The sequence below is a fragment of the Eurytemora carolleeae genome, unplaced genomic scaffold, assembly GCF_000591075.1.
Source record: "Eurytemora carolleeae unplaced genomic scaffold, Eaff_2.0 scaffold267, whole genome shotgun sequence".
Taxonomy (NCBI): domain Eukaryota; kingdom Metazoa; phylum Arthropoda; class Copepoda; order Calanoida; family Temoridae; genus Eurytemora; species Eurytemora carolleeae.
Genome location: NW_019396281.1, coordinates 182,148 through 205,850, shown reverse-complemented (window position 1 = coordinate 205,850; position 23,703 = coordinate 182,148). Strand labels below are relative to the sequence as shown.

Here is a 23,703-nt window from a genome sequence, read left to right as displayed (position 1 = left end):
AAGGTATACCAGGATATAAAGATAAACCAGGATATAAAGGTACACCAGGATATAAAGATACACTAAGGTATAAAGGTATACCAGGATATAAAGATAAACCAGGATATAAAGATAAGCCAGGATATAAAGATAAACCAGGATATAAAGATACACCAGGATATAATGATAAACCAGGATATAAAGAAAAACCAAAATTTAAAGATAAACCAGGATACAAAGATAAACCAGGATATAATGATAAACCAGGATATAAGGATACACCAGGAGATAAAGATAAACCAGGATATAAAGGTACACCAGGATATAAAGATAAACCAGGATATAAAGATAAACCAGGATATAAAGGTACACCAGGATATATTAAGATAAATAAGGATATAAAGATAAACCGGGATATTAAGATTAACCAGGATATAAAGATCCACTAAATAAAGAGAAAGACAAGATTAAAATCAAGTTTCCTGATTTGTGTGATACCAACTTTTGAGGTGCTAAGGTTATGAATTAAATTCGTCAAAAACACGGGTTTATCTCCAAAAACATTTTTGACTGATATTCTAGATTGAAGCACCAACCAGCAGTATTTTTATTCACAAAAGATGACACTTAACATGTGGTTGTACAGAATAAGTTTGATCAATCTGACATTTCCAGTTTATCTTGAATATAAAAGACCATGGACAACCTTTTGGTATTTGAAGAGTACCAGGTCGTTATTGAAGACTTATATTTTTTGGAAGATGTGATTAAAAATCAATCTTTTGTACTTCCAATAACAGCTAATTTAAACATTTTGAGCAATTGGGCAGAAATGTTAATATAAAGATTCTAATATCATTGTTATTGCAGTGGTATAATTGTTCAAAATTCAACATAAATTCAATTATTAAACTTTTCAAAATCTGAGAATGTAACACAATGTTTGAAAAATCTGTTCGAAATACTAAATTTTGTTGTTGTTGTGTTGTAAACTTTGTGTTTCAGAGTTGATAGAATAACTGGGAATTACAATTTTAAAAGCAATCGATCAATCATAACCAGTGCACTTATTGCAAAACGCAGTACACAGTTCACAGTAACCATGCAACCTATACCAAGAAGTAGTTCTGATATTCAGGATTCAGTGGGTTGCATCTCAGTTCATATAAAACCCTAACAGAGTTCGGACCTAGTAATCTCAGATTTCTTGATCAATCTTTAACTCTTTTCACATAAATAGGAGAGGGGAAGACACAAGCAGGACAAGAAGGACAAGCAGGACAAGAAGGACAAGCAGGATAAGAAGGACAAGCAGGACAAGCAGGACAAGCAGGACAAGCAGGACAAGCAGGACAAGCAGGATAAACAGGACAAGCAGGACAAGCAGGAAAAGCAGGACAAGCAGGACAAGCAGGATAAACAGGACAAGCAGGACAAGCAGGAAAAGCAGGACAAACAGGACAAACAGGACAAGCAGGACAAGCAGGACAAACAGGACAAACAGGACAAACAGGACAAACAGGACAAGCAGGACAAGCAGGACAATCAGGTCAAGTAGGCACAAGGACAAGCAGGACAAGCAGGACAAGCAGGACAAGCAGGACAAGCAGGACAAGCAGGACAAGCAGGACAAGCAGGACAAGCAGGACTAACAGGACAAACAGGACAAACAGGATAATTATGTCAAGCAGGCACAAGGACAATCACTATTTACTAAAAAGTTTAAGGAGTGGCTATACTGTTTAACTTACAGGGTGTCCCACGAAACATGACAGTTGGTGAATAGTTGTGAATGTCTTCTTCCATATACTGTATTAGATAGTAAAGACTTTTTGCAGCTTATTTAGTTAAAAAAAACTTTCCCCAAATATAGTTTACTTAGAAATCAATTTTACTATAATATGGATGCCATAAAATATTTCTTATTATTCTCGTTGGTAACAAACAACTTAACATGGAAGAAGACGTTTTAAACTATTCACCAACTGTCATGTTTTGTGAGACACCCTGTATATGGTTGATGGTGATTGCTTGTTTTAAAATGCATTTTACAGCAACTTGAATGTAATAAATTAAAAATCTGCAATTTTTGTCGCGCTGGGTTGCAATAAAATAGTTACATGCAATATTAATGCATTTGCAAGTTCTTTGTATTTTACTCAAGTTGATCAGGAAGAAACGTTTAAATCTTAACGTCATAAAAAACCAACTCAAAGCTACTTTCTCGAAATTTTTCAGATTTTCTTTCGTTTTTTTTTAAATTTACGTTTTTACATTTTCTTAAAAGGCTTATTCTAATATAGAAATAAAACATAATTAAAATTTTGAAGTAAAAAAGTTTTTTCATAAATAGTTTTACAGGGATACACTATATCACTTACATGATATATGTATTTATCATGTCTATTAAGAATTTATATAATTCAAATCAGTCACAAGCGTAAAAGGGACTTTTGGGTGGTTTTTAAAGGCCGGGAATGTTTTTTGTTTGCTTTATTTAAACTAGATAAATGTATCAAATCACCTTGTGTTAATTGTCCAATCAATTATTACAGGAAAGACACAGTTCTAAAAGGACAAATTCTTGAAAGACAAACTGCTGAAAAGACGAACTCCTGCAAATACAAATCCCCAACAAAGACCAACTCCTGAAAAGGCAAACTCCTGAAAACACAAGCTCAACTATTAAAAGCTGATAAACTGCTGAGAAGGCAAACTCCTGAGAAAATAAAAACTCCTGAAAAGTCAAGCTCCTGAGAGGATAAACTCCCAAGAAGACAAACTCCTGCAAATACAAATTCGCTGTAAACACCAACTCCAGAAAAGACCAACTCCTGAAAAGACAAGCTCAATAGAAGACAAACTCCTGAGAAGGCAAACTCCTAAAAAGAAAAAATCCTAAAATGACAAACTCCTGAAAAGACAAAACTTCTGAAATTCAAACGTATGAAATCCCTACAAACTGCACTGAGACCAACTTCTAGACCAAATTCTAAAAAAATAAACTCCTTGGAAAACAAACTCGTAAAAAGATAAATTCCTGAAAAGAAAAACTCCTGAGCCCGCGATTTAAAAACTTCGGCTCGAGCCGTAATTCCTTAAACCCGACTTTAAGACCCAAGCTTTAACCCAACTCTGAGGACACCTTGTGTCACGTGATTGACAGCTGCAAGATTTTCGGCTCGACTTAAGGAGTTAAGCCCAATGAAAATAAGACCGACCTTGGTTGGTTTTAGTAGAGAATAAGACTCAATTGTCAAGTCTTGTTCTGAAAAGAACCCGGAATGCGCCAATTCCCACCATGAAAATCCGCCAAATAGAATATTAAACAAGTTTTTTGAACTCAACTCTGTGGAAAATAAGATGCATTTTGAATCCGAAAGCTCCATCCGTAAATAAGGCTCAACGACAGCTTAGACCCGAGCCGTATTTTTCCGAATTTTTAAATCGCGGGCTCTGAAATGACAAACTTTTGAAAAGATAAACTTCCGAAACGAAATTTTTTCTTCCTTCATAATCTTACCGCAGTGCTCGGCCCCCTAACCTATTCCAGCCGGAGTGCTCGGCCCTCTAACCTTTCCCAGCCGGAGTGCTCGGCCCTCTAACCTATCCCAGTCGGAGTGCTCGGCCCCCTAACCTATACTCAGCCGGAGTGCTCGGCCTGCTAACTTTTTCTTGTCACAGAACTTGGCCATACATGGAAACATTAAAATTCTTAATGTTTTTTTTACATTTATCAGAAGTTTGTTTCCCTGGAGATTGTCTTCCAGGAGTTTGTCTTTCAGAGTAGTTTGTCTTTTAGAAGTTTGCCTTTCGGAAATTTGTTTCTTAGGGTTTTATCCTTTAGGAGTTTATCATCAGGAGTTTGTCTTTCTAGACATAGTCTTTCCTGCAGTTTGTCTTTCAAGAGTTTTTCTTTCTGGAGATGGTCCTTTTTGGAGATTGTCCTTTCTGGAGATTGTTTTTTTTTCTGGAAATTGTCCTTACTGGAGATTTTCCTTCTTGGAGTTTGTCCTTTCTGGAGATTTTCCTTTCTGGATATTGTCCTTTCTGGAGATTGTCCTTTCTGCAGTTTGTCTTACAGAAGTTCGTCATGCCTGTTCTGTATGCTGAAGAAGTCCCTGTGTTGTCAAATTCTATTTCTTTCTTCCATTTTTTTTTTACTGAATTTGTGGTTTAAGCCAAACTATCCAACTCAGGTTTCCCAGTGAAAATAAGATTATCTTGAACCAATTTTTCAAAACGTTTTAATCTAAACAAGTTCAGTGTTCATTCTTTTCAGGGATTCTTTTTTGAAGAAAAATACGCTTCTTTCTCTCACAATCTAGCATTAGACATTTATAGCTGATCCTTCTAGCGATTAGTTTTTATCGTAAAATTGTCACGGTTCTCCGGAATTAAAGGCAAGTCACTCCATGACAATTTTCTACTCCACTCTCTTTACAACGTCATGGTATTTCTCCTTGCAGAGGCAATCTTTAGTTCCACTAAGCCCTATCTCAAACTTTGTTATTTATCTAATATTTATTATTTTTTACGCATCAGAGACCATTTATTGTTTTCCGATCCACCGTGTATAGATAACTGATCTTTTTACGCATTTAAAATAAAAGGGAGTTTCGAGGTAGATTGGTTGATAGGTAGGTAGGTAGATAGTAAGGTTGATAAGTTTGTACGTAGTAAGGTAGATAAGGTAGATTGGTTGGTAGGTTGTAGATAATAAGGTAGATTGGTTGGTAGATAAGATTGGTTAGAAGGTAGGTTAGTTTTTAAATAGGTTGGTAGGTAGGTAGTTAAGTAGATTTTACTATTTTTAAAATCTTTTTAATTTAACATTTAACACCTGTTATTGCATGGATTAATCGGTCAGTAAAAAACTCTTAAATAGTCAGAACTTTTTACAGCATTAAAAAAATGGAGCTGTCAAGATTTGAATGAATTTACAAAAATGTTTGGTTAAAACTTTGAAACGTTTTAAAAAACAATTTTGCGCCCATACTCTTTTTACTTCACTTAAATCATACCGTGGATATACCAGAAACAGTAATATACAGAGCATTTGCTGAATTTTTTTTTGATGTTTCCAGAATGAAAAATGAATAATATGTTTGTGAGCAGTTTGTTGAAATCCACAAAATATTCAAGTGTTCAGGGTTTAAGAAAAATATCAACACTAAAGGAGCCAGCAGCTTCTGCACACGACGGTAAATTTTCAGATTCGGACATTTTCAGTAACGATATCAGTATTAATTCATTTTTAATTTTTCTAATTTTAAGATGAGCTAAACAGGACTGTGTTTCAGTCTATGCTAGGAAAAGAGTAAGTAAACCCATTTTTTCCATGAAGCACTTTTTTCAATTTTTTTCGACCTTGACATAAGAATTCAATTAAAATATAAAAAGGTTCTGTTTTAACTTTTTATGTGACTAAAATAATCCAAATCGTTTTGGTGTGATAAGAAAAAGTTTTTGTTTTACGTCTTATTTTCATAGAAAAGTTTTTATGTGAACAACTAAAATAACAGATTACATTTTTTGGGATGTTTCCATTTAACTAGGAATTACTATTTTCGGATATACATATCTACATGTATAAAGTAGTACTCTCTGCTCCGATCATAACTTAAGAACCACATGACCGATTTTCCTCAAATGTTGATTGGGAACTTGGAAGAACCACGAAAATGTTCTTAGTTGAGTTTGTAGAATTTAATATGGAAAAATAGCAAAAATCGTAATTTACACCTACGCGCGGGTAAACGGTGGGAGTAACTATGAGTAACTTGGGCAATGCTAGTATAATATTTAAATATTTGTAGAGCTGATCTTAAACCCAAGACAACTGATATCCAAGATATACGAAACAAAATACATAAAAATCTTTTTATCAGGTAAACAATTAAATTCATGAATATGAATACATCGGAACAATTTTTAAAATATCGTTTTATCACTTTACACTTTACACAAAACAAAATTTAAGCAAGAAATTTTGATATCGCATTAAGGAGAAATGAAAATAATTTCCTTCAAGGGTCGATTAAAACTAAAGGTTGGAAAGGAATTGATTCTCAAATGAGTAGCCACCAAGGATACTCCTTGGTAACCACAAAAGTAGAACTCGATAGACGTTTTGACGATTATTGGATACTACCATTACTACAGATACATAAAGAAAACCTAAGTAAACCACTATCATTTTGTAGTGGAAGTGAGCTTGAAGAAATGTCTATATATTATTTCAACGCCGACGGAAAATTTGTCCGACCTCGACTATCTCTCACCATGGCAAAAGCTGTAAATTCCCATCTTCAGGTGAGGTCCTGCCTTTTTTCCTACATTGTTTTATTATTCTATGTTTTAGTTTTTGGTGTATTAATATGCGTAATGTTAAAATAAGCTATATGTTCAGTTTCTCAATAACAAATTATTTCCGTAATATTGTCTTATTTTTCTCTAAATTGTCTCTATGACTCCAGTATTTTAGTTGTCTCTATGACTAAAGTTACCTGTTGTTGTCGCTAATTGCCTCTACATCCATAGTTTCCTTGTTGTATCTAAATGTCTATATGTCTCTTATTGTTTATAAGTCTCTAGTTTCCTTATTGTCTCTAATTTCCTTGTTGTCTCTAATTGTCTATATGTCTCTTATTGTCTATATGTCTCTAGTTTCCTTATTGTCTCTAATTGTCCATATGTCTCTTATTGTCCTTATGTCTCTAATTGTCGATATGTCTCTAGTTCCCTTGCTAATTTTCTTGTTGTCTCTATATATCTAAATGTCTCTATGTATCTAATTGTCTCTATATATATAACTGTCTCTATATCTAAAGTTGTCTCTTTATATCTAGTTGTCTCTATATATCTAGTTGTCTCTATATATCTAATTGTCTCTATATCTGTAGTTGTCTCAATATATCTCATTGTCTCTAAATATCTCATTGTTTCTATTTATCTAATTGTCTCTATATCTCTAATTGTCTCTATATCTCTAATGGTCTCTATATATCTAATCGTCTCTATATCATCTGTTGTCTCTATATACCTAATTGTCTCTTTATCTTTAATTGTCTCTATATATCTAATTGTCTCTATATCTCTAATTGTCTCTATATATCTAATTGTCTCTATAGCTCTACTTGTCTCTATATATCTAATTGTCTCTATATATCTAATTGTCTCTATATCTTTAATTGTCTCCATATATCTAATTGTCTCTTTATCTCTAATTGTCTCTATATCTCTAATTGTCTCTATACCTCTAGTTGTCTCTATATCTCTAGTTGTCTCTATATCTCTAGTTGTCTCTAAATCTTTAATTGTCAGTATATATTTAATTATCTTTATATCTCTAATTGTCTCTAAATATCTAATTGTCTCTATATATTTAATTGTCTCTCTTTATCTAATTTTCTCCATATCTCTAATTGTCTCTAAATATCTAATTGTCTCTATATATTTAATTTTCTCTATATATCTAATTGTCTCTATATATCTAATTGCCTCTATAGCTCTAGTTGTCTCTATATATCTAATTGTCTTTATATCTCTAGTTGTCTCTATATATCAAATTGTCTCTATATATCTAATTGTCTCTATATTTCTAATTGTCTCTGTATATCTAATCGTCTCTATATATCTAATTGTCTCTATATCTTTAATTGTCTCTATATCTCTAATTTCCTCTATATGTCTAGTTGTCTCTACAGCTCTAGTTGTCTCTATATATCTAATATCTCTAGTTGTCGCTATATATCTAATTGTCTCTATATATCTAATTGTCTCTATATATCTAATTGTCTCTATATATCTAATTGTCTCTATATCTCTAGTTGTCTCTATATATCTAATTGTCTCTATATCTCTAATTGTCTCTATATATCTAATTGTCTCTATAGCTCTACTTGTCTCTATATATCTAATTATCTCTATATCTTTAACTGTCTCTATTTTTCTAATTGTCTCTATATCTCTAATTGTCTCTATATCTCTAGCTGTCTCTATATCTCTAGCTGTCTCTATATCTCTACTTGTCTCTATATATCTAATTGTCTTTATATCTCTAGTTGTCTCTAAATATCTAGTTGTCTCTATAGCTCTAGTGTCTCTATATATCTTATTGTCTCTATATCTCTAATTATCTCTATATCTTTAACTGTCTCTATTTTTCTAATTGTCTCTATATCTCTAATTGTCTCTATATCTCTAGCTGTCTCTACATCTCTAGTTGTCTCTATATCTCTACTTGTCTCTATTTATCTAATTGTCTTTATATCTCTAGTTGTCTCTATATCTCTGATTGTCTCTATATCTCTAATTGTCTCTATATATCTAGTTGTCTCTATAGCTCTAGTGTCTCTATATATCTAATTTTCTCTTTATATCTAATTTTCTCTATGTCTTTAACTGTCTCTATATCTCTAATTGTCTCTATATCTCTAGTTGTCTCTATATCTCTAATTGTCTCTATATCTCTAATTGTCTCTAAATATCTAGTTGTCTCTATAGCTCTAGTGTCTCTATATATCTAATTGTCTCTATATATCTAATTGTTTCTATATATCTAGTTGTCTCTATATATCTTATTGTCTCTATATATTTAATTGTCTCTATATATCTAATTGTCTCTATACATCTTTAATTGTCTCTATATATCTAATTGTCTCTATATATATAATTGTCTCTATATATTTAATTGTCTCTATATATCTAATTGTCTCTATATATCTTTAATTGTCTCAATATATCTAATTGTCTCTATATATCTAATTGTCCTCTATAGCTCTAGTTGTCTCTATATATCTAATTGTCTTTATATCTCTAGTTGTCTCTATATATCAAATTGTCTCTATATATCTAATTGTCTCTATATATCTAATTGTCTCTATATACCTAGTTGTCTCTATACATCTTATTGTCTCTATATATCTAATTGTCTCTATTTATCTAATTGTCTCTATATATCTAATTGTCTCTATATATCTAATTGTCTTTATATTTCTAATTGTCTCTATATAACTAATTGTCTCTATATATCTAATTCTCTCCATATATCTAATTGTCTCTATATATCTAATTGTCTCTATATATCTAGTTGTCTCTATTTATGTAATTGTCTCTATATCTCTAGTTGTCTCTATTTATCTAATTGTCTCTATATATCTAATTGTCTCTATAGCTCTAGTTGTCTCTATACATCTAATTGTTTCTTTATATCTAGATGTCTCTCTATTTCTAATTGTTTCTTTATCTCTAGTTGTCTCTATTTATCTAATTGTCTCTATGTATCTAATTGTCTCTATAGCTCTAGTTGTCTCTATATATCTAATTGTTTCTATATCTCTAGATGTCTCTATTTATCTAATTGTCTCTATATATCTAAATGTCTCTATGTATTTAATTGTCTCTATTTATCTAATTGTCTCAATATCTCTAGTTGTCTCTATAGCTCTAGTTGTCTCTATAAATCTAATTGTCTCAATAGCTCTATTTGTCTCTATTTTTCTAATTGTCTCTATACCTCTAGTTGTCTCTTTATTTCTAATTGTCTCTATATATCTAGTTGTCTCTATATATCTAATTGTCTCTATAGCTCTAGTTGTCTCTATATATCTAATTGTCTCTATATCTCTAATTGTCTCTATATCTCTAATTGTCTCTATATCTCTAATTATCTCTAGTTGTCTCTACATATCTAATTGTCTCTATATATCTACTTGTCTCTATATATCTAATTGTCTCTATAGCTCTAATTGTCTCTATATCTCTAATTATCTCTAGTTGTCTCTATATATCTAATTGTCTCTATATATATAATTGTCTCAATATATCTAATTGTCTCTATAGCTCTACTTGTCTCTATATATCTAGTTGTCTCTATATATATAATTGTCTCAATATATCTAATTGTCTCTTTAGCTCTACTTGTCTCCATATATCTAATTGTCTCTATATATCTAATTATCTCTAGTTGTCTTTAAATATCTAATTGTCTTTATATATATATAATTGTCTCTATATATCTAATTGTCTCTATAGCTCTACTTGTCTCTATATATGTAATTGTCTCTATATCTCTAATTATCTCTAGTTGTCTCTATATATCTAATTGTCTCTATATATATAATTGTCTCTATATATCTAATTGTCTCTATAGCTCTACTTGTCTCTATATATCTAATTGTCTCTATATATCTAATTGTCTCTATATCTCTAGTTGTCTCTATATCTCTAATTGCCTCTATATCTCTAATTGTCTCTATATATCTAATTGTCTCTATAGCTCTACTTGTCTCTATAGCTCTACTTGTCTCTATATATCTAATTGTCTCTATATCTCTAGTTGTCTCTATATATCTAATTGTCTCTATATCTCTAGTTGTCTGACCCCGATGTTGAAGAGAAGCAGAAACTGATTGCTGTTATATCTGAGATGTGGCACACCAGTAGTCTGGTAAACTTGAAATAAATTTATCAAAAAATATTAGGTTCGAAGTTTTGTGCTGTGAATCGCTGTTCAAGGATTGATCTCCATTATATGGAGACATACATATTTATTTCCTTAATGGTCTTACCCTGCAGAGATAATTAAATAAAAAGGACTTAGCATTGATCCTTAAATTTAAAAGTGACCATATTTAATATGGAGATCAAGCGTGTAAGGTTTACGATACTCCACGCAGTTCCGATATTTTAACAATAGTTAAAAACTGTAATTTCCCATCCCGATATATTTTAACCTGATAGCGCAAACCTTTAATATTTTAGACTTTGACTATTTAATCAGAATTCATAGGTTGAAATTTAAAAGGTCTTCGACATAGGTTTAAGAAAATAATAGAAAATTTGGGGCGAGTATTTAATTCCTTCAGGTTGTCTACTTTACATATAAAAATGCACGTATGATACAATTTTTAATATCCCCATCAGTGTGTCTTTAGCAGGGCATTCTTACTCCTCAGTCATTAGTGCATCCATTTTTAGGTGTCTCCTTTTAATCGTGTCCTCATTGCGTACAATTTAGGTGTCTCCATTTATTCGTGTCCTCATTGCGTACAATTTGGGTGTCTCCCATTTAATCGTGTCCTCATTGCGTACAATTTGGGTGTCTCCATTTAATCGTGTCCTCATTGCGTACAATTTGGGTGTCTCCATTTAATCGTGTCCTCATTGCGTACAATTTGGGTGTCTCCATTTAATCATGTCCTCATTGCGTACAATTTGGATGTCTCTAATTAATCGTGTCCTCATTGCGTACAATTTGGATGTCTCTAATTAATCGTGTCCTCATTGCGTACAATTTGGATGTCTCTAATTAATCGTGTCCTCATTGCGTACAATTTGGATGTCTCTAATTAATCGTGTCCTCATTGCGTACAATTTGGATGTCTCTAATTAATCGTGTCCTCATTGCGTACAATTTGGATGTCTCTAATTAATCGTGTCCTCATTGCGTACAATTTGGATGTCTCTAATTAATCGTGTCCTCATTGCGTACAATTTGGATGTCTCTAATTAATCGTGTCCTCATTGCGTACAATTTGGATGTCTCTAATTAATCGTGTCCTCATTGCGGACAATTTGGGTGAACAACTTTAAGCTTTCACATCATTGTGTACCACGTATGACTATCGGAAGAAGGAGAAATAAGTGAAGAACACAGATTAAAGGGACTGTAAGCTCCATTTCAAGTGATCCTATATGCAAAGATGGCAATGTCTGATTTACAACGGTACCCTTAAAAGCTTTGTCCAACGTATGCATTAGATATCCACGTTTTGTTTCTTTTACCTGTTTATTTTCAGGAGCGGTTTTTTTCTGCAAACGTTAATTGCGCTGAGTTGCGCATGTTTTGCTTATAAGAAATAATGGAGATATTCACATATGCATGGAATTGGAGCCATGCTTACTCATGAAATTTCGCTTTCAGGTCCTTCAAGCAGCAGAAAACTTAAAAAATGTATTTTGTAGAACTCTATATAATATTTGAAGTTGGTTAGATAATACATACTTGAAACTATATTTAGATATAATTAAGGTTCACGATGACGTCATAGATCATTCAGAATACAGGAGGGGTAAACAATCAATTAACAACAGGTAACATCTATATATAAAGTTGTTATCTCTCTTTGTCTCTACCTGTCTGGTGTGTTTGTTTGTTTGTTTGTTTATCCGATCACAGGAACGGAGATTCTAATTTGAGTGGGTCAACTTTTATCGGGGAAAACATTGATTCTTCCCCACAAACTCAGATTTTCTAATTCCTATATCTTTGCAACCTGACGGTGTAAACCTTTTATATATTATTTCAAACTTGAACTTTTTGATCTAACAGAATTCAAAGTTTGTGGGAAATTCCTTTCAAAAGGGAATTTCGTGTTCGTAAAGTCTAAGATGGGGTTTTATTTACATTTTCAAAAGGTGAACATTCCCCATCGAGGTTGTTAAATAATACTTTGTACAGCTGTTCAACAATTTGATATGGTTTTAAATTTTTAAATTCCTACACTTTTATTGGGAGAGAATGTCGGAGGAGATGAGAATTGGTTGGTCATGGTTAGATTATAAAAAATACGTCTTATTGATGGAGTATCTCTAAATCTCTCATATTTAAATTTTATTTAGATTGGGTGTCTCAAAATCTCACATATTTTTATCTTACTTAGATTGGATGTCTCAAAATCTCACATATTTTTATCTTACTTAGATTGGGTGTCTCTAAATCTCACATATTTTTATCTTACTTAGATTGGGTGTCTCAAAATCTCACATATTTTTATCTTACTTAGATTGGGTGTCTCAAAATCTCTCATATTCCTATCTAATTTAGATGGGGTGTCTCTAAATCTGACATATTTCTATCTTATTTAGATGGGGAGTCTCTAAATCTGACATATTCCTATCTAATTTAGATGGGGTGTCTCTAAATCTGTTCTAACCGGAGACTATATCCTTGCTGTGAGTGTACGGCTGCTAGCTGAGACTAAAGATCCCGAGGTTTACATTTAAAAGTTTAAAAACATGGAAAAATAACAACGTATCAAGAAGAAAACTAAGTAAACCAGTTTACCCAGTAAAAATTCTTGATTTTAGAATCATGAAGGAAGAGAACATGTATTGCTAATGTTTACACATTTTCAGGGTTCAGCGACATACGGTCAAACGAAAAAGGGTCAAACGACCTAGGGTCAAACTACTTAGGGTCAAACGACAAACGGTAAAAAACACGACAAAGGGTCAAAATGAACAAAAAATATTTTATGTATTATTTCAGGGTTAGGTTAGGTTAAAACAATTTCTGGGCCGAGTGCTGCGGCTAGGACAGCCTAGGGGGCCGAGCACTGTGGCTACTATTCTAATGAACATAAGAATAGTTTAAATTAACCAAAAATAGTCCAAATGAAATTTTGCCCGTTTGTCGGACATTTTGACCCTATGTCGTTTTACCCCCCCCCCTCTGTATGAGTTAAAGCTTAGTCAGCACTGTAGTAACCTTCAATCAGTTTGTCAAGTCAGGCATTCTTGAAATAGACAACAAAACTGAAAACTAATACCCATAGCAGAGATTATGAGATTAAAAATTCAAAAATAATAAATTGTTAAAAAAGCTTTTTTAAAGCCAAAGCTAACAGCATCTGCTTTATAATGCTAAAATGTACATGTACAAGCGCTACAGAAAAGCATAAGTGAGTTAGAGCGGTAAAATCAAAACCCAAGGCGTTGCAACACTTCAGAGTCAATCCTGTCTCAAAAATTAATGAGATTTTCTTTAAGCATGGCTGAATCTACGTGGCCCTTAATAGATATTTTACAGGTTGTGTATGCAATGTCCCAAATTTTGGCAGATCTGGTCAATGGAGAATTCCAGCAAATGGGAACAAGGTACAATTCATTCGAAATGTAGCTATTTAAAAGTAGTCTTTAATGATATTAGCTAATTTGGGAATTTATATTGGAAACACTATTTTTAGCTAATTTTGACGCGAATTGAGTCTTTGCAAAAAAAACTCAATTTTTAAAACCACCTTTGCAACCTGATTGTGTAAACCTTTGATATTTCAAATTTAGATTATTTGATCTAAAAAATTTATAGTTTGAAACAACTAAGTTCTAGAAAATTTGTGTTTCAAAGATAAAGGGATTAGAACAGTTTAGTGTGTGGCAAATACTTAAATATTTTATAAAATCAAACAAAGTTCTATCTCTAATTAAATTATTCTGCAAAATACTTTATTCCTCAGAGATATAAATACATAAACTTTTAACGAATATTCTCTTTGTCCAGATCTGATGATGAATCCAGGTTTCAGCTTTACCTTGATAAAACATTTAACAAGACAGCAAGCTTAATGGCGTATAGTTGTAAGGTAACTATTCTTTAACAATAAAACTGACCATCTACAAGGGAAGAAATATATCAGTTTGTTCGTAAAATCGAACGAATGAAAGCATTTTGTTCGAATGTTATGAATAGCATACACATTTCCCTTCCTATTCGTAATCTAGTAAGGTATGGTATTACGATATTCTACTCTAAGAACGTATTAGGTGTATTAGGTGTGCATTAGGGTTTCCAAATTTCCGTTCGATCTCTTTCGTGAATTCTTGACACTTCGTTTTACAATGTTTAATTATATTTTTAATAAAATATTAAATAGGACTTGAAATCCTTGTTCTCCTAAGACATTCGGCAAGTTTAACTTAGACAATAAAATTTTAAAAATAAGAATAGATTTGATAGAATATTAATTATATCTATAGTAGCTGTAAATTCAGGATAAAGATTATTCATCTTAAATATTAGAATATAACCACACAACATTTCTTCATTTCAATATTACAATATAACCACACAACATTTCTTCATTTCAATATTACAATATAACCACACAACATTTCTTCATTTCAATAGCCAGGCTCTCTTTAATAACCGGTATAAGACCAGAAACATTGATTTACTTAAATTTCCTTCAAGATTATCATCTTTAGTTCTGCAATAATTTTTAATATTTTTCATATCATTATCTTAACGCTTGCACCTTACTTGTTTTTAAAGTGTGTAGCTATGCTAGCCTGCAACCCAGGAAACCAGCAGATGGACAACAACCTACCAAACCTGGCATACACGTATGGAAGGAATGTGGGGTTGGCCTTTCAACTAATTGATGATTGGTTGGACTTTATGGCATCTGCTGAGCAGTTAGGTATACTTATATTGATTAAACTACATGACTCTGCTGAGCAGCTAGGTATGTATATTGATTAAACTTCATGGCATTTTCAAAGCAGCTATGTACGTATATTGATTAGACTTGATGGCAGCTGCTGAGTTTTTGCAATGCAATGTAGCTAGGTACGTATATTGATTAGAATGTATGGCAGCTGCTGAACACCAAGGTATGTATATTGATTAAACTGCATGGCATCTGTTGAGCAGTTTAGGTATGTATATTCATTAAAATGCATAGCATCTGTTGAGCAGCTAGGTACGTATATTCATTAAAATGCATAGCATCTGTTGAGCAGCTAGGTATGTATATTCATTAAAATGACCTGGCATTTCAAGCAGCTAGGTACGTATATTGATTCGACTTTATGGCAGCTGCTGAGCAGCTAGATATGGTATATTGATTAAACTTCATGGCATCTGCTGAGCAGCTAGGTACGTATATTGTTTAGACTTTATGGCAGCTGCTGAGCAGCAAGGTATGTATATTCATTAAACTGCATGACATCTGCTGAGCAGCTAGATACGTATATTGATTAAACTTCATGGCATTTGCTGAGCAGCTTGGTATGTATATTGATTAAACTTCATGGCATCTGCTGAGCAGCTTGGTATGTATATTGATTAAACTTCATGGCATCTGCTGAGCAGCTTGGTATGTATATTGATTAAACTTCATGGCATTTGCTGAGCAGCTAGGTACGTATATTAATTAAACTTAATGGCATTTGCTGAGCAGCTTGGTATGTATATTGATTAAACTTCATGGCATTTGCTGAGCAGCTAGGTACGTATATTAATTAAACTTAATGGCATTTGCTGAGCAGCTAGGTACATATATTGATTAAACTGCATGACATCTGCTGAACAGCTAGATACGTATATTGATTAAACTTCATGGCATTTGCAAAGCAGCTAGGTACGCATATTGATTAGACTTTATGGCACCTCCTAAGCAGCTAGGTACGATATTGATTAAACTTCATGGCATCTGCTGAGCAGCTAGGTATGTATATTGATTAAACTTTATGGCATCTGCTGAAAAGCTAGGTACATATATTGATTAAACTTCATGGAAGCTGCTGAGCAGTCACGTACGTATATTGTTTAAATTTCGTAGCATCTGCTGAACAGCTAGGTACGTTTATTAATTTAACTTCATGGCTGCTGCTGGGCAGTTACGTATATATATTGTTTAAATTTCGTGGCACCTGCTGATCAGCTAGGTACGTATATTGACTAAATAATATTTTGTGTGCAGGTAAACCGGCCGGTGCTGACCTACAGCTAGGACTAGCCACTGCTCCTGTTCTATTCGCTAGCAAGGAATTTCCAAGACTAGATGCTCTCATTGGAAGGTCATTTCATTTATTTGAATATACACTATACAGGGTTAACCACAAAGGATGAGATTGTAAAGACGAATTTTGAAAAAAGGTCAAATTGAAAAGTTTTTAGCCTATGTTATTCCTAGGGTATCCATAGTTTTCCTAAAAAATCAAACAATTTGGTCTTACCGTGTAGCCAGCTATAGCTGAAATAAATATAAGAACGAAGAGTTTTATTAAATAGACGGCGCTACGACATCTGCTCTAATTACATTTCCTCTATGGCCATTTGCTCTATTAACCATTTGCTTTATAGCTCTTAGATTACGACGTCTGCTCTATATGTCATCTGCTCTATACGTCAATTTATCTATGACATAACACGTCATTTGCTCTATAAACATTTTTATGACCGACTGGACTCATAAAAAGCATAAATGTCTTATCACCATTCTCCACAGTGTCATCTGAGAAGCGAAGAAAACGCTCACCCCCAGCGGTCAACTTGTACTTTTCTGGAATGAGTTCCACAGCTTCAGTGAAGGTCTGCGGTGTGACTGGATGCCCACCGTGAGAAAATGATGAACTTTGAAGAACTGATTAAAACTGCAATTTGCGAATTTTCCAAAAAAAATTCCCGCATTTAATAGTCAAGTTATGCTCAGGAATTCCAGTAAAAGCTATTTCATAGTGTATTTTTTAGGTTATAGAGCAAATGACGTGTTTAGTCATAGAGCAAATAAGGTATAGAGCAGATTGAATATCGAGCAAATGACATATAGAGCAAATGACTTGATAGAGCAAATGGAAATAGAGCAGATGTCGTAGCGCCTAAATAGACTGTATTTAAAAAAATGATAATGAAAAAAAAATAAAAGATCTTATCTAAAAGCTTACAGTGTATTAATTATATTCTTTTTCAAAAGTCATAAAGTGCATAAAATCGTTTTCTTCTAATAAATAATCTTTGATTTCATTTTCTAAATTATTTAACATTTCATGATGTTACTTTCTTATTTTTGGTATTTTCTCAAACTTTGAAAAAAAAAATCTGTTTTTTATGTTTGACTTCATGAAAAATCCCTGAAACATACTAAATCTTTCTTCTAAAATATATATCTTGTTGTTGAAATCATCCTGAACTGGGATTCGCTCATGAATGAAAAATATTTAAACAAATTTGATTTAGCTTTCAACTCTCTCAACCCTCTCAACTCTCTCCTATAGTTGTGCACACATGTTTATTACTTTGTTTTGTTCCCGTCTTGCTTAAGGGACTGTAAACATAATTTTATGTGAACAAACCTTCTCTTTATGATTGCCATGTCAGATTTGAAGTCTGATCAGCGATGAATGAGTTATCTTTATTTTCATTATTAAAAATTAAAACTGTGAACTCGAGTTTCCTGGATTTTTAAGCATGAAAAATAAGTATAACTCCTTCATCATCTTTTAGATAATTAATTTAATGGTACCATTGTAAATTGGACATTCCACTTAACGAATGTCGAGTAACTTAAAATTACCAAAGATGGTCTAATAGTAGAAGATAGTGCATTAGAAATGTATCCGAATAGTGTTCACTTGTATTTGACGTCATTGGCTGCAGTTTTGGTTTTGAATTTAAAAAATCAACAATAAAACTCTAGTTATCAAATAAATTAATCATCTGTATGTGCTAAGAATGGTCGATAATTAACGATACGGTTGTAAACTTCTAAATGTGTTCAATCAAATAAAGGATAGGATGCTCTCCTATTGAAATAAAGCTAAAATTAAATTTTGTTATACGCATCTCATTTGTAGGAAAAATTTCAAATATTTTAAAACAAAATTTGTTAGATCTTATTAAGTATAGTTTTATTAGTGTAAAGCAGAATTTTAGGCCGGTAAAGTGAGTAAGGCCAAAAAAACTTGATTTGAAGGGGCCAGCAAATTGCAAACCAAACATTGCAATCTGTTTTAAGATAAAGTTTATCTACAAAGAAATTAAAGTTATGCATTTCTAACAGCAAATTACGTAAAAAAACAAGATTTTTGTAAGAGATATTCTTAAAAAGTCGTAAAATATTTTTGAATTATAGAAAAGACGACATTCTGGGGCTTCTTAATTAAACCAATTGAGGCGTCTGGCTTTGTTTCTAAATCAGGAAATATGAATAAAGGGAAAGGAAATGGCTCTGGTCTGGCAAGAGAAAGCCAGTCTCACTGATTTGTAGACAAGTTCGGTAAACCTTACACACACTCTTTTGGTACAGACAAACAACATGACTACAGTCAAGGAAGTTGCAGAACAATGTCGTCAATTATAATTAAGCTTAAATAACGACTAGTAGTAGTTTATAGTAAACTTTAATCAAATAATATTTTTGCATGAAAATTTGGCTTATAGTGTTGACTTAAATATATAAATAATATACTACATGTATATTAAACTTATTTTTAAGTAACAATTAACAATAAACAAATGTACTCTCCTAGACTGTACAAATACCGAGATTCTTATGTACTGTATATACCTACAGTACACTCGGTTTGGTAAACTTTACACACACTCTTTTTGGTACAGACACACGCACATGACGTTTCCGCCCCCTGGGTTATACAATTTATTAATACAGGGTTATTGATTATATTCATTTAGAGTTACACAATACATTCATACAGGGTTATACAGTATATTCAAACAGGGTTATCTGGTATATTCATGCAGAGCCCTGGTATAAATCTCAATGCCTCATCTATATATTACCAGATCTTTCAAAATTACGTGTTCAGTCCCTTTAAGGTGATGTTGGGAGGAAAAGGGTTGGACCGAGGAAAAATATTTTGAAATATTTAACGGAAATAAAATCTAAAAATTATTCTTTGCCACCCGGACTCCCCGGACACTTTTGAAATTCCAATGCATTTGTTTTTAAAACATTCTTAGTCATAAAATTGTTCTGTAAGCTTCCCCTCTAGGATATATGCATTTGTTTTTAAAACAAAACTAGAACAATAAAATTTCTAAAAATGCATTAGTTAACATTTGTCTCACTTTGAAGCTGAAGGGGGACAGAGGGATGTGGTTTGTTGAGAGGGGGCCTCATGCACCGGTGGAAGGGAAAAAATTGGGGTTGGGGGGCTCATTTTATTTTAGTTTAAAATCTTCAAATCAAAATTGACATATTTTTCTGAAGAGCTTTAGATACCTCAAAAAACTCTGTCACTTTGATATTTTCAGGCCATATTTTATGCAAAAAACATGCTGGGTCGACCTTTGGACAGGGGTGCTTTGCATTGTTGAGATTGGAGTGACGTGATTAGCATTTCTTAATGTTTTATCACGCATTTCGAGTTCCTGATTCTAATTATTTTTATTACTTTCATGATATCTACACTTGTCCCAATGAGTACAAATTTTTCTGCACTAGAATTAGAACCACTACTGATTACTGGATATTTCTAGATTGAACATTTGTTTTAAACTCTAGGATAAAAGGTTAAACTTATCAAGGTGTCAACTAGCATACTTAAATGTCAGACCAAATATGATTCGATTTTTCCTCACTAAATTACCTTCATAAAATGTAAATCGGGGTTACCCATAAAGTGTATGATTTCTGAGACGACTGTTCGGATATTTTTCCGACTTTTTTTTTACATTCTAGGAGACCTACAGAAGAACTCTTGTTTTTTACATTCTAGGAGATCTACAAAAGAGCTCTTGTTTTTTACATTCTAGGAGACCCACAGCAGAACTCTTGTTTTTTACATTCTAGGAGACCAGAAGAACTCTTGTTTTTTACATTCTAGGAGACCCCCACAGCAGAACTCTTGTTTTTGTACATTCTAGGAGACCTACAGAAGAACTCTTGTTTTTTACATTCTAGGAGACCCACAGAAGAACTCTAGTTTTTTACATTCTAGGAGACCTACAGAAGAACTCTTGTTTTTTACATTCTAGGAGACCCACAGCAGAACTCTTGTTTTTTACATTCTAGGAGACCCCCACAGCAGAACTCTTGTTTTTTACATTCTAGGAGACCTACAGAAGAACTCTTGTTTTTTACATTCTAGGAGACCTACAGAAGAACTCTTGTTTTTTACATTCTAGGAGACCCCCACAGCAGAACTCTTGTTTTTTACATTCTAGGAGACCCCCACAGAAGAACTCTTGTTTTTTACATTCTAGGAGACCCACAGCAGAACTCTTGTATTTTACATTCTAGGAGACCCCCACAGAAGAACTCTTGTTTTTTACATTCTAGGAGACCCACAGAAGAACTCTTGTTTCAGCTTTAGACAATGTCAACTTGCCAAAACTATTTTCGAATCGTTATTATAAAAGGGTCTCTTAAGTCATTGTTAAAATCTCATTCTTTATTGGTAACTTTGTATAAGTATTTATAATTTCTAGACAATTTGGAGAACCAACCGACGTACAAGAAGCTTTTGAAATTGTGTTAAAATCGAAGGTAAAATATATGTTTTTATAACAAATTCAAATTTATTTATTAAAAAGATAACTTTTTTTAAACGAGGAATTATAATCTTCTAAAAGGGGAAATGAGGCCATGTTTCAATGCGAATAAAGCCCTCTTGTTCAATCATTGTCTCCAATAGAAACATTTTTTGTTTAAAAAAATAGGTTTAGAATTTGATTTTTATGTGAACGGTAAATGCAGATTTTTTAATATTAAATCAATTTTCTTTTTATTTAAAAATGGTTGCATGACCCAGTGAAGGTTTGCATTTCAAGTTTTTTACTGAAAATGCAATATTATTAAATTCATTCAATAGCAGGTTGTAACGTTAGCATAAAGAAAACTAAGCATGAATAACACTGATTTTACAGTTTGGTTCCGGCCCCAGCAAGCTGCGACATTTAATCACAATTTGTTCTAATTCACAAACCTTTTTCATTTAAACACGTTTTTGTTGGCGGATGCTTTTAAACGAAAAAGTAAAATATGGCATTTCCTTTCTAGATGGTTGAAATATAAACCAAAACGCAACCGAATTACAATATAAGGAACCGATAAGATCAGGGCCTGGTTAGTCCAGGTTGATATTTATAATGATGAGTGTGTTCTATGCAGCTAGGTTTTTACCTAAACCAGGCCAAACTGTAACACGTAAAGACTTAGGTTTATCATTTAATTTAAAAAGAATGGTTATAGCAAAAACGAACAAACTGATTAGTTAGCATTACAGTTTAATCAAGAAAGGCCTTCTTCTGCCAGTAAACTTTTTGAATGTCCACCATTTTTGTTCAGTCGCTAAATTCGGGCAACGCCGGGCACTTTGGCTAGTTCCTTAAGTAAAATGTACTTTTTTAAAGATAATGAATATGCAATTGCAATGTGTCATTAATGTGAGACGAATGCACTCATGCACACTGCATACTGAGTGCACAGTGCACACGATCCAGTTTCAATTCGCTTCATGGAGAAAGTTTTTAAATCCTTTATCCTCTATCCAGTTTTTAAATCCTTTATATCCACTATCCAGTTTTTAAATCCTTTATATCCACTATCGAGTTTTTAAATCCTTTATATACACTATCGAGTTTTTAAAGCCTTTATATCCACTATCCAGTTTTTAAATCCCATATATCCACTATCCAGTTTTTAAATCCTTTATATCCACTATCCAGTTTTTAAATCCTTTATATCCACTATCCAGTTTTTAAATCCTTTATATCCACTATCCAGTTTTTAAATCCTTTATATCCACTATCCAGTTTTTAAATCCTTTATATCCACTATCCAGTTATTAAATCCTTTATATCCACTATCTAGTTTTAAAATACTTTATATCCAATATCCAGTTTTTAATCCTTTATATCCACTATCCAGTTTTTAAATCCTTTATATCCACTATCCAGTTTTTAGATTCTTTACATTCACTATCCAGTTTTTAAATCCTATATCCACTATCCAGTTTTTAAATCCTTTATATCCACTATCCAGTTTTTAGATTCTTTACATTCACTATCCAGTTATTAAATCCTTTATATCCACTATCCACTATACAGTTTTTAAATACTTTATATCCACTATACAGTTTTTAAATACTTTACATTCACTATCCAGTTTTTAAATAATTTATATCCACTGTACAGTTTTTAAATACTTTATATCCACTATCTGTTTTTGTCAATAATGGGAAAAGCTGAAGAGCCTTTACATCTATCTTCAGATAAATAAAAATTGTAAAGTTAAAAAATAAGACGGCGTAAACAAGTAGACAACTTATTTTATCAGGCACGCTGGATTTACAAATAGTTTTTAACATAAACATTAAAAAAATATAATACTACAGGGCCTGGACCAGACTAAGGATTTGGCTAGGAAATATGCAGAGATGGCTCTAGATAATATATCAGGTATATAGGGATTTCAACACAGATAAATAAATATATTATTAGATTGGAAGACAAACAGATAAATAAATATATTCAAAGAAAGATGAGTATATATGTATATATATATATATATATATATATATATATATATATATATAGATATCTTTATAAATGTTGTGGTGTGTAGATGATAAATCGATAAACATATTACCATATAAAAATAAATATGGATAAATGTATAAATAGAGAAATCGATAAACATATTACCATATAAAAATAAATATAGATAACTGTATAAATAGATAAATCCATAAACATATTACCATATAAAAATAAATATGGATAAATGTATAAATAGATAAATCGATAAACATATTACCATATAAAAATAAATATGAATAAATGATTAAACTAAACAATGAAGAAAACAAAACAAAAACTTAAAAAGGAGATGCAAGGATATATATTTACATCATTTTCAGGATTTGTTGAAAGCACAGGGAAGACAGATCTTCAAGCACTAGCTGAGATGATTGTGAACAGATGCAGTTAAACTCAACACATACATCTTAAAAACTTTCTGATTAAGAAAAATGTAAATTTTACTAATGCTACATAGTAAATAACTTCTGATATAGTACAGGGTAACCGACAACGGATGAGACTGCAAAGACGACCTGGAAATCTTTAAATGGCAATCCTAATTGGGTAAATTAAGTCTTCTACCTTGAATAAAGTCTTTTAATGGATTATTTAATGATTTGCCACAAAAAGAGACATGAAAGCAGGAAATAATAAATTTACAGGGTTTCCTC

General features: G+C 32.2%; 2 protein-coding genes across 2 annotated transcripts; both read left to right on the top strand.

Moving 5' to 3' along the window:
* The first annotated feature begins 234 nt into the window (after nt 1–234).
* Nucleotides 235–1,537, top strand: LOC111700082 (protein PXR1-like). The gene is made up of 2 exons (XM_023470896.1): nt 235–291; nt 1,220–1,537. The coding sequence occupies exons 1-2, from the start codon at nt 235–237 to the stop codon at nt 1,535–1,537; spliced, it is 375 nt and encodes a 124-aa protein (XP_023326664.1).
* A 3,507-nt stretch (nt 1,538–5,044) lies between these two features.
* LOC111700086 (decaprenyl-diphosphate synthase subunit 1) lies at nt 5,045–23,640 on the top strand. The gene is made up of 14 exons (XM_023470900.1): nt 5,045–5,183; nt 5,257–5,299; nt 5,799–5,870; nt 6,186–6,294; nt 10,358–10,432; nt 12,017–12,078; nt 12,894–12,978; nt 13,796–13,863; nt 14,267–14,348; nt 15,038–15,185; nt 16,470–16,566; nt 20,939–20,996; nt 22,846–22,909; nt 23,371–23,640. The coding sequence occupies exons 1-14, from the start codon at nt 5,075–5,077 to the stop codon at nt 23,439–23,441; spliced, it is 1,143 nt and encodes a 380-aa protein (XP_023326668.1). The 5' UTR covers nt 5,045–5,074; the 3' UTR covers nt 23,442–23,640.
* The last annotated feature ends 63 nt before the right edge of the window (nt 23,641–23,703 follow it).